The sequence below is a fragment of the Acinonyx jubatus genome, chromosome C1 (genome assembly GCF_027475565.1).
Source record: "Acinonyx jubatus isolate Ajub_Pintada_27869175 chromosome C1, VMU_Ajub_asm_v1.0, whole genome shotgun sequence".
Classification (NCBI taxonomy): Eukaryota; Metazoa; Chordata; class Mammalia; order Carnivora; family Felidae; genus Acinonyx; species Acinonyx jubatus.
The window spans coordinates 25,490,096-25,502,264 of NC_069381.1; the positions used below are offsets into that span (position 1 = coordinate 25,490,096).

The window sequence follows — 12,169 nt, forward strand, 5'->3', positions numbered from 1 at the left end:
CCCACAAAGGCAGAGTCTGTATCTGTCTCCTCCACTACTATAATTCCATGCCAAGCCCAATGCCAGAATAGAAGGGCCTACGTAATCTGCTTGAATGGATACATTATGAAGGAAAGTCTGGTGATAAAGGCTGATGGCAATGATGGAGACACTGCCGAGAACGATGGTGCCGTGCTGTTCCTGACAATAACTTCTCAACGCCTTGCCACAGTATTTACCCGAACACCATTTTTTAGGCATAGCTGTTGATTTCCCCTGACCATCTCCATTACAGATCCCCCCAAAACTGTGTATCAATAACCAAGGGCACCTGGGTCCCTGTATCCAGGCTCATCTCCTTCCTTGCTGTGGCCTTGACTTCCTTCTCTGTGCCTATTTTGCCCTGGGGAGGCCAGAGAGCATCACCATCCCCCACTCCACCCAAGCCCTCTGCTGGTGAAGAATCCTAACAGTCATTAGGCAGGAACTTGGGGATCACCTCAGACTCTCCCCTGTCTCCATTCCTCCTTTCCAATGAACCTCCCAAAGCAATTGATTCTGCATCTGAGATGTGGCTTGGTGCCACCCCATCCTCTTCATCCCTTCACAGCTCCCATAATTCAAGGTTGGATCATCTCTTGGCTGAGTGGTCACAAAAAAGTTTTATAGCTGGTTTCTTGGACCCAATTAAAACTCAGAGCGACTATGTTACATCTCCGCTTAGAACACTTCCATTGCCTTCTACAGTCTTTGGAATCCCCTCCCAGGTTATGAACATAGGACAAGGTTCTTACTGACCCACACTCTCCCTGTGCCTACCCTGCACCCACTTGCAATGCCCCCAACACACCAGGGTCCTTTCCTGCTCTGTGACACTGGCAAACTCTAGTTCCTGCGTTGAATTCAAAAGTCACCCCTTCTGGGATTCATTCATCTGAGTCCTTCTAGCAGCCCCTCCCATCATGATAGGAAGACTTTCTCAGTGACCCAATTTTCCTTTGGTGAACCACCCCTCCCCCACTCCCAGCCAGGGGGTTTGAGCAGGACAGATAGTCATGTGGCCTGGGCCTGGTCAGTGAGAACACTCTCTGTGGACGCTGGTGTTGAGGCCTGAGCACATGGCTCAATCTGGTCCAATCAAGGTTCATCTTAGGGCTTTTGTGGGAACCATCGGGAAAGAGAAGCTTCCTTTTTGCTGGGATTGCTAAACCAGCAGAATGGAGGGAGCTGATGGTGGTTGCCTTTGCTCCCTCATGGGGAAAGCATGCCTGAGAAAGCTGACACATAAGAGAGCAAAGCTGTGGGAGGGAGAGAAACACATTCTGATAATATTATTTGCATACCTTGATCCAGCAGTCCCTGAAGCCAATCCCTCGACTTTTCAGTTACAGAAGCCAACACATTCCCTTTTTAGCTTGAGTCAGCTGGAGGTGGATATCTATTTCTTGAACCAAAAGAATACTATTACATTTTTCTTTTCAGTCTCTATGGGAGCTTCTTTATACCTTTTAGTAAAGGCATCTAACATATGATATTGTCAAGCATTTAATTATATTCTGCTTCTTCACCCTGACTGTGAGCTCCAGGGTCCAGCATGATACATGGCTATTACATAAACATTTGTGGAGGGAATAAACAACTCCTTGGGGATAGGACTGTGTCTTTGTCTCCCTAGCACCTAGGAGAGCCTAGTTCATAGAAGGCTCTCAATAAATGATTACTGAAAATAAATAGGGGAAAAGTAACAAAGAATGTAAATGATCTAAACCAATGGTTTGATAAAGTACATGTGAATGAATAAATAAGTGAATAGTTATTATTAACAAATCCCCATTGGCATGCTGTTCTAATTCTAATTATATCTGAATCTAATGACTCCTGAATGAAATATCTAGTTAAAAGTCGCTGAGATCAAATGGTTCTAGTTGGCTCAAATTTCATGTGTAAAATGCTTAATAATTAAAACAAAGTCTTTCAAAGAGGAAAAAGAATGTTGCTAGCAAAATTTTCAAACTGAATGTCTGTAAAGTAGACGGGAATTTTTGTATCTCCACCTACAAAAACAAAAGCAAAAAAAAAAAAAAATGAAGGAGAACAAAGCAAAGAAAAATCTCAGAGCTGGATCCAGAGAGTAGGCTGAACCTGCTTTCCAGGGAAATTCTCTTTCTAGAAACAGCCGGGGTCTATGGGGTGGCCCCGGGGGCAGGAAATCCAGACAGTACAGCAGAGTTTCCTCTATGTTCCCTGGTCAGAGGGGCCAGGTAGGCTCAGAGGCAAGGTGGGTGGGTGCACAGTGGAGAGAATCCTGGGACCACTTCCTGGACCTGTATCCCAGGGATCAGGGGAGCTCCTGTTGGGGTGGGATGCCAGGCTACAGCCCGGGGATGATGCGCTCCTTGCCTCCTCCCCTCCCACATCCAGATAGCACCCACGCTGTGAGGTCTGTCTCAAATGCAGCCCCCACAATAGGGCCTTGCTCCTCCCACCCGAAGGCAGCTTCCTGCAGTATGCCTTGTTTCCTTTCCTAGTTAAAGGTTTGGTGGAGGCAAATATATCACATAGAGGTCCACGGGGCTTCACTTGGGGGGTGGGGACACAGAGAATGCACAGGCAGATTGCAAATGACCCGAGTGAAACAAATAAAGAATGGAAGTCCAGGGGCGCCTGGCTGCCTCAATCAGTTGAGCGTCTGACTCTTGATTTCAGCTCAGGTCATGGTCCCAGGGTCATGGGATCAAGCCCCACATTGGGCTCCATGCTGAGCATGGAGCCTGCTTAAGATTCTCTCTCTCTCTCTCTCTCTCTCTCTCTCTCTCTCTGCCCTTCTCCCCAGCTGGCATGCTCTTCTCTAAGTAAAATATTGAAAAAGTTAAGAATAGGAGTCCAAGTACACTGAAAGGGGCAAGGAAGAGAGGCTGGGAATCACTGGCAGAGACTGACCCACAGCGGGAGAGCCAAGAAGATGGTGGAGAGGCTCTAGGGTCTGCACAGAAACCCCTCATGTGGGAAGGAGCTATGGACTCCTTCTACCAGCCTCCCCACTACAAACACACTTCTGGAAGCCCCCAGGGAAAAGATGGCTTCAATTCTGAGTGCAGGTCAGGCCCTGCCTGCCCTTCCTGCTATAGGAGGACACTGCCACCTAGCAAAGGAGAGAAGCAGAGAAAGAGAAGGAGCAAAGGAGAGACGAAGGCCCAACTGAATTCTGCAGCAGTGAGATGATGCCGGGCAGAGATGGGCCTCCTCTCTGGGTCCGGTACAGTGGTCCCCTGTCTTCTCCACACTCTCTGCTTCTTCTCCCCTATGCGGCAGGCCCCGGGGAGCAGGTGCTGTGCCTGTACCCCGGTGAAGTGTCCCCTGCCCCTAGCCTGCACCGAGCAGCCACTGTAGCTGCAGCAGTCCACTCTTCTTCCGCTCTTCGGACGAGGCAGCTAACTGGTCAGTCTGGGGCTGGGTCCAGGCGAGAAGGGGTGATGCTGCCTGCAACGTGCCCAAAAATGGCAGCTCTGGGAAGGCAGTTTCAATGAAATCACCACCCTCTCTTCTGACCTTTGCAAGGACATCCTCCGGTCTGACCCAGTCCTCCTTACCTGGGTTTCCAGGCAATTCCCTGGGGAGCTGAATCAGCTGCGGTGACCAGGCTGTGCCTTCCTGCCCGGTGAGAGGCCTCTGAGCTGCCAGGCTGGGAAGAACGGCCTCAGGGGGATCACTAAGAATGGGGCCACCAAGGCTCTGGGCTGCTGGAGACGCCTCACTTATCCTCTTCCCTTCAAAGGGTGAGCCCCTAACTCTGGTCGCCATCCCAGGAGTATCATCTCCATTGTGAGCCAGGCAGCAGTTTACGTGTGCAGCCCTTTCAACATGCTTTGTAGGCTGGTGTCATGAGCCCCATTTTTCAGATGTGGAAACTGAGACTCAGAGGCAAGTAAATAGGCTTTAACAACCACTAAGAGGTGGATCAGGGTTTTGAGCTCAAGTCTGTCTGGCTCCCAGACCTGCTCTCTCCTCAGTTAGATGCCAAGATACACAGACCCCCTCTCCTATTCTTGGAGGGGACATCTGGCTTTCTCTCCTTCCTTGTAGCCCCAGAAGAAGAGCCTGGAGAGATTCAAATGGAGAGTGACAAGCATGAGGCAGAGGAAGGAGAGCAGAGATTCTAGTTCTTGTGTCTTCTCGGTGGGCTTTAATTCATTGATTTTCTCCACAATGGAGAGGCCAGCTGTATAATGGGCTGGCAATCGCTTGTACTTGTTATAACATGATCCTGCTACCCACCAGGGACACAGAACCCAGAGTCATAAAAAACTGAGTTTTTAAACCCCAGTTCTGCACCACCACCCACCCCAGTCCCAGCCATCTGAAAAAGTCCAGGGGCCTCATGAGGAACTTTAGCAACGGTGAGTTTTTCCTAGCATTTGAGGAGAAGGAATGGGGCTCCATGAAGAACAGAGCCAACTGACTTGGTCAGAGCAGAACAAAGCTGCCCACCCCCATCCCCCGCACCAAGAAGTATCAGTGAGAGAGTACCTGGTTCCTAAACTGAGTTCAGTGAACTAGAGACAGAAGAGCATATGCGTAAGAGCGGTTGACGTGGGGCAATATATGGTGGTGACTTGGAGGGGCATGTGTCAAGGGTGATTGTGTGTGTGTGTGTGTGTGTGTGTGTGTGTGTTTGTGCGCGCGCGTGCATGCAGTTGGGGAGGAATCCAAATACACTATCTGGATTGTAACTTTCAGTTCAAACGCAGCTTTTGCTCACAGTCAATCACAAAATAAAAGTTAAAACGAAAATTAAAAAAGCAATTAACATCAGAGGGAGTACATCTAAAATACTTGGGGACCTCTCAACATGTCATAGTTACAGGGTTCAGTGCTCACCATCCTAACAGCCTTTTCCTGTCCAAGACGTGTACTGCCCGATTCCCTGTGGCCACTCAGGGACCGGGAAACAGGAAGAAGCAGTGCGCTGGCTGATGTACGCACACCACGTGCTCTGTGGTTCCGGGCACACACCGCTATTTCTGTGCGCTCCGCCCACCTGCCTTCCTCCGCACCAGCGCATAGCTGCCAACTGATTATATCCTGCTACGTTTTTGGCTTTGAATTGTCCTTTGTTTTATGAAATAACGTTCTGAGGAGTTGGCAGGTTTCTTTCTAATGTCCTCACTTGGCAAAACTAAAAAAAAAAAAAAAAAAATATATATATATATATATATATATATATATATATATATATATGTCTATCTTAACCCTCCATTTCCTCAATTGTTTGGCAATTTTACTTGCCTGCGAAATCCAAACAACCGGAACCCCCAATTAAAAGTCTCCTGCTCTTGGCCCATTGGGGAGGAGAGTGTGGAAACTGAGTCAGGAACATTCTATGCCCCACCCACAACCCTGAATCAGTGGGAATCTGCTATCTGGTAAAGGAGGTAGTGGATTTTTTTCTCTTGAAGGTATCTCTGTCTTCTCAATAGGTGAAGGGATGCCCAGTTGTTCACATTCATCTTTTCTAACAGGATCTGCAGTCTTTCTATGGCTTGGCACAGAACTCAAGAAAACATCTTACAATCTTAATGCACGGTGATATAAAGTAGCAACTCATAAACCAGCAGCTTCACAGTTCACAGGGATCCAGGGATCCATAAAGGAGAGGGGCAGGGGAGAAAGCGGGTTCTTTGCACACACGTCCCGAGCCTCCAAGTTTGTTTATCCATAATTGCTAAGCAAGTATAAATTAGAACAACAAATGCATCCTGGCTGGAAATGGTGACACCAACCCTATAAATAATTATAACTTAATCTTATAGCGAAGAGTTCTGAATGACTCCCCTAACGATTTCCTCCGCTTAATTCCTTCCCCCACTGAGTGACTTAATAGGAAAAGGAATAGTCTTTAAGATTTGTTTCACTCCAGAAGTTTGGACAATGTGTGGATTCACACCTGGGGGGGCAGAGGCTGTGGGAGACTGCTTGGCCCACGGGTAAACAAGTGAGTCGAAGAGGCCTTGGGGCTGGAAGAGCCAGACCCGGCAGTGCTATTCATCGTGGCATCTGCTCATCCAAGTGAAACCTTGGGAACGACCTACTAGGAGATCTGATGAGTACACTGTGTCCTTCTTACGAGAGCATGCCACACAGCCCTGGCGACCCTTCACAAATGGAGCAGGATGTGACATGCTGCCATGGCTACGGAGATGGCCTTTCAAGTCCAACTCTCCTGGGGCTGAAGCCTCGTTCTGCTCCTTATCAGCTGTATGGCTTCAAGCAAGTGACATAACCTCTCTGGACCTCACTTTTCTCATCTGTAAAAGGAGGAAAATGATGCTACCTACTTCATGAAGTTTCTATGAGGAAAGATGAAATTATTGCTGTAAGAGCTTAGAACCAAACTAGGACATGCTGACAATAAATGCTCAATAAACAATGCTATTATCACACCTATTATGTTTTGGAAGCCTCTGCCATAATACAGGGAAAATTTTCATTACATAATGCTAAGTTAAAAATATATAACTACAGATAGATTTTCAGATCTGAATTTTGTAATATTAAAATATATATAAATAGGCAGCTAGCTTGCTCCAAGCAAAGCAAAAAGGCCAAAGGAGAATATATCAAAATTTTAATATTTCTTATTCATTTCTCCATACCTTTTTATATTTCCTCTGTTTTCTACAAGAAGCATATGCATTACATTTACAATGATAAAAATAGGTATTTAACAAAGAGGGGTAGGGGGACAGAGGGCCTCCAGGCTGCCAGGTCACTGGGATTCCAGTGCAGAAGAGGGTCACCCGGGCTTTCATCCCCGCTCGTAGCCCCAAACGTCCAGCCGCTGTCCCAGACTAGTTGACAGAATAGCCACCTGTACACAGTGGTCTGTCCTTGACTCACATGTGCTTCTCTCAACCCCCCATCCAGGGTCGTGAATGATCTGGCCAAGTTCACTGGACAAGCTTAATGACACCAAGGTCTTCTGACTCCCAGGTCAGATCGCCTTCCACCATACCAGGAAATTTGAGTTCTCCGGGCTACACTGGTCCCCAGATCTCTGAGTCCATATTAGAAGGAATCTGTTCCCATTTTTGCCTCTGAAATAGTCATAACTGGCTCCTGCCATGGGTCTGTCTGATTTTCTCACCCTCAAAGGACCATGTCTTACACAACTGGTGTTTCTATCGCAAGGCACGAAACCTGGTCTAAAAGAGGTGTTCAGGAAATGTGCCCCTGCTCCCTCTCCCTCCCCTCCTCCCCATTCACACTGACTGCCACATCTCCTTCCAGGAGCTATCCTACCCCAACTCTTGCAGTTACCCACTTTCTGAGTCCCTCAGAATCCTCAGGGACACCTCGTTTGCCCTCATCCCCAGGCCCTGAGTCCTGCCTTCCCCCGTGCAGCAATGGAAGTCTGCAAGATGCCATATCTTGTCTGAAGCACATCTGGACACATCCTTCTGTGGGCACCTGGTGTGCTGACACAGGTCCCCCTGTGCCCTCAGCCTGATAACACAGCCACAAGGAGAATAAGAGAGGATATTCTAAGTGCCACACCACCACTCAAAGTTTGTCACCCAAACAGAGTTGAACATTTCCCAAAGCCAGCCCCTGCTTGGGCATGTCCTGTGCATCTAAATCTCGGACAGTACCAGCAGCTGGGGCTGATAAGTCTCGTCATCCCTCCGCTCCTGAACCCATCATCATCGAGAGTCTCCATGGTGGGTGGGGCACACCACAGAAAAGCCCGTGCATTTTAGTAAAGCCAGAACGACAGGGAGGTTAGTCCTTCCCATCAGAAACTGCGGCGGAATGCCCTGCCCTTCCTTTGCAGGGCCCCGGGAGTGGGAATTTCCACTTAAGATTCTATTCCCTTCATTGGATGCTTTGAATACGCCCTGCAGAGATGGAACAGTACTTCAGATCATTGCACGGAGACCCTGTCCACACCCTCAGACCAGGACAGTTTCAGTCTCAGTGCAAGTTACTCCACCAAGGCCCATCCTGAAATTCTTCAGCAAGGATGCACATCACATTGGGTGTCAAAATCTCTGTAAAAATGGACCCTGGTTCTAAAAACGTGCAGTGAGTTTTCATTATGATGAGAACCAAACTCATCAACTCATCAGGATGTGGCCAAGGGGCCTCAGACTGCAGGCCCAGATGCCGAGAAGACTGTGGGTGAGCCACAGTTTCCCAAGGGACCAAGGAGGGGACGCGACAGTGTGCTTACCAGAGGGAGGAGCCTTCGGTGCCCGTGACTTCCAGAAAGTCGTAACCATCCTCCAGCTGGAAGTCAATAAAGACCAGGGCGATGGTGTCTCCCAGTTCGGCCAGGATGGTCCACGTGCAGTCGGCATTGTTATGGTACTCCGAGGGGAAGTGGGGGCTAGAGATGATGCCGCTCTGGCCGCGCAGGGTCCCGCCACAGGCATCATCCGCTGCGGGTGCAAAGAGAAGAGGTTCGGGTGAGGTGGTCTGGTTCCCAGGTCCTGGCACTCGTGGCCTTCACCCGTGACAGGCATAGAGGGTCCCAGAATGTGATGCACAGGCAGGACGGACCAAGATCCTAGTCTGAATTGGCCTAGTAATAGTGGTACCAAACACTTCCATAGCCCTTACCATGTGCCAGGCCCTGTCCTGAGGATTTCAGATAGTGTTGTTCTCATTGAAAGATGAGCCAACCAAGGCCCAGGGAGGTTAAGTCACCTACCTAAGGTCACACAACCACTGAGCTGGGATTTGAACTCTGACATTCCGAGTACCACATAGACTGCCCTGCCATGAGCCAGCTGCCACATTTATTTCCACGGTCACGACTGTGGTGAATAGGACATCTCTTCCCACCAGATCTTAGTAACACTCCGATGTGGTGAAACTCAACCCAGCACCCTGGGGCAAAACTCAAAGGGTTGCCAGGCCCGACCTCCATCATCCTTCCTCTGGCCCTTCCTTGTCTGCAGGCCAGCTCTGCCCTCGCGCCCCGCATGGTCGGGCCTCCTGGTCTTTGATCACCCCGTTCCCTCTGCCAAGGATGCCCTCTGTCCAGAGCAGTTCTCCTCAGGCTTTGAGATCCAACTCTGATGCCACTTCTTGGTAAAGCCTCACTCCCCCAAGTGTTTAGTGACTGCTCTCTCCTCTGGGCTCCCGCCGCAGCGGTCCGACTTCAGACACGGTACTTCGCGCTGAGTGCTCTGTTCATACGTCTGTCTTCCACTCTGGTTCTGAGCTCCACCAGGAATCCCCAAGGGCAGGGACCATGTTTTACTCATCCTGCCCCAGACCCTGGCAGTCTCACTGCTCCAGCCGAAATCCCAGCTGAGACCTGATATTCAGAAAAAATGATCTGGGAAACATGCTCTGACATAGAATAGTTAAGAACACTGGCTTTTGAATTGTTGCAGACCCCGGTTTGAATCCTTTCCCTGATGCTCACTAGCTGGGTGACACAGTGAGAAGTTATCCAGACTTTAAGCCTGTTGTCCTGGAGCCTGTATGCAAGTAAGTGATTACACTACACTTAGCATATGCTGTATTAGAGGTGTGGACTAACTGATGAAGAGAGAAAAAAATGCAACACCCGGGTTCAAATGTGTACCAGGAGCAGCAGAATAAGAATAGTAAAAGCTAATATTTATGGAGCGCCTACACTACGCCAGGTGCTATTCTAACTACGCTACATATTTCATTGAATCCTTCCTGTGACCCTGTGAAGTATCATTCCCATTTTGCAGGTAGGGAAACCAAGGCACACAGAGATTCAGTTACTTGCCAAAGGGGACACAGCTCACAGCGACTAAAGGAGCTGGGATTCTAAGCCCTGTAGATCGATTCCAGGGCCTGTACTCTTAACCAATACACTATCTCCCAGGAGTACAGTTCATATTTGGAGGACACAGATAAAGCAAGATGTTACTTTGCGTGGGTGAGTCGATTTAGGAAAACTTAACAGAGGAGATGCTGGGAGAGCTGGATTTTGAAGGATGGATAGGAGTTCCCTAGGGAGAGAAGAAAGGGAATGGCATTTAAGAAAACAGGGGCACAGATGTCAGAAGCACAGAAGCACAAAATCACAAGACATGTGCAAGATAAGTAGCTCTAGATGGCTTATCAGACAGCGAAGAGAGAGGAAGGATGGGTGATGGTAATGGACATGTAGAAGGAGCCCCTGACAGAGAACATGGCCAAGAAGACTTGGAAGCAGAGGACTCTATTGGAAATAAAATGGATTTGGGGGTCAGGAAGGTCTAGGTTTGAATTCAGGCTCCATGTTCCCCAGCCATGCGACCTTGGGAGATTTATTTCCAGCAGCTTCACGTTGCTTCTCTGAACAATGGTTTGCTGTGATAATTGACGGGGATCGTTAATGTGACGGTTCCTAACATCAGCCAGGGGCTGGAGCATGGAGATGCCCAGCAAATGCTAAGTTCTCCTTTTCCTTCCCCTTCGTCTTGAGAATCAAAGGTAGTGAAGGGATATGATTAAATTTGCATTTTAGAAAGATCCCTGGGGCTGTGGCATGGAGGAGGTCTGAATCACGGGAGTGGGCAGGATGCTTTTGGTAGGACAAAGTCACCGAAGTCTGGAGGAGGCCAGATGAGCTCTGAGCTGAGGCCATGGGGACAGTGGGAAGAGCACTGATTTCAGAGAGATTTAGGAAGCAGAATCTATAGGACTTGGCAGTTGTGAGGGATGAGTTCCAGGTTTGGGGCATGAGAATCTGTAGGCTGAAAAATGTCTCCTGTGGCAGGGGACCCAGGAGGGGGCTGCTTTGTGGTGGGGAAGGCAAGCAGGGGTTCAGTTTCGGATCCCAGGGCTGAGTATGTATGTGGGATGTCCTGGTGTAGACATGGAGCTGATGGCTGGGTATGCAGAAGCAGCGTGGGATGGAGGTCAAGGTGAGTTTATTCAGTGGTCCGCAACTAGTCTCGTTAATGTCATTCTACCGGGTCAAGGTCCATTTCAAGAGAATGTGCCTACTTCTATATGCCAACTTGGATAGTGAAGAGGTTGGTCTAATCTTCAAAACCTGAATGAATGGCAACGGCAGTGGGAGGAAGAGAAGGAACAGAAAGGATTCAAGAGCCAGGCTGAGGAGAAGGGAGAGGACGCAGTCTCCACCTGTGAGTGGTCAGCAAAGGAGAGGAGGAGGGAGAGAGGACGTGGAGGTCTCTAACAGGGCAGCAGGGCAGACTACGATGCTATTTGGGTAAACAGGGGCCCCAGAGGAGAAGCAGTTCTGTGGGATGGTGATGGCCCTCCTCCACCGCCCCTCTGCACTCTGTAAACAGGTGATGATGCCCATGGAGAGAGGGCAGGAGAGATGCCCAGGGGGCCTGCGAGGCCGGGAGTCAGCAGGAGGAAGAGCAACTCTGGCTCCAGGGGAGTAAAGAAGACCCGGGAAGAAGTGGCATTTAATGATCAGCAGGCAAAAGCAAATGCACCTGAAAGGAAGTTGTGTAAGAACAGTCAGGGTCAGGGTCAGGAAGCCTGGGGGCAGAATGGGGGGCGAGGGAGCAGTGTCAGGAGTGCAGGACAGAGCGGCAAGCCCTGGGTCCACACTGTCCCACTTACTCGGGCCCGTGGGTCCTGGTGGGCCGCACAGCAGCAGGCAATGTTGGAGGGGAGCAGGTGATGGGGGGAGACTCGGCAGCCTCTCCGTAGTTCTTGGAATTCTAAGACATCCTACACTGTTGTCAGCCTCAGCCCAACAAAGACCACCTGGTGCTCTCCTCCCACTGAACCTGACCTTCTGGTGTTTCCTTCCCAGAGACTGTCAGCGCTATCCACCCAATGTCTCACGCCAGAGGTTGGGGCCATGGGCAACCTCTCCCACACGCCACACGTAGCCAGGGACCAAACCCCGTCCCTCCTTGTAAGTGGTTCTTGATGGGCCTCTCATCTGCCTTGCACCTGCTCCACTCAAAGCCATGTCATGATCCAAGTCAACCACAGCCATGAGGCCTCTTTCCTTGTCTCCAAATATCCCTCCTGCTCTAGCCTGTCATTCTTCACCAGAAGCCTGAGTGATCCTGGAAACACAGACCTGAGGACGCCACTCCTCTCTGTAAGAACCTTCAATAACTCTTACTGTCACTCAGGATAGAATAGAATATCTGTGGCTTATAAGGACCTTACAGAGCTTTGCCTCCTACCAGTCTCTCCCTGGCTACTTTCCTGCCACCAAACTGGC

The 12,169-nt window shown here is 49.6% G+C and overlaps 1 protein-coding gene across 5 annotated transcripts in view; it reads right to left on the bottom strand.

The window, feature by feature from the left end:
* CSMD2 (CUB and Sushi multiple domains 2) overlaps window positions 1-12,169 on the bottom strand; it is a 595,308-nt gene that overhangs the window by 373,931 nt on the left and 209,208 nt on the right. For all 5 annotated transcript variants that reach the window (XR_008293800.1, XR_008293801.1, XR_008293802.1 and 2 more), the window contains exon 5: window positions 8,210-8,417. Coding sequence is in view for 2 of the 5 variants with exons in the window: in XM_027059738.2 (XP_026915539.2) it covers window positions 8,210-8,417 (208 nt within the window). In the remaining 3 variants the exon portion in view is untranslated. The remainder of the gene's footprint in view (window positions 1-8,209; window positions 8,418-12,169) is intronic.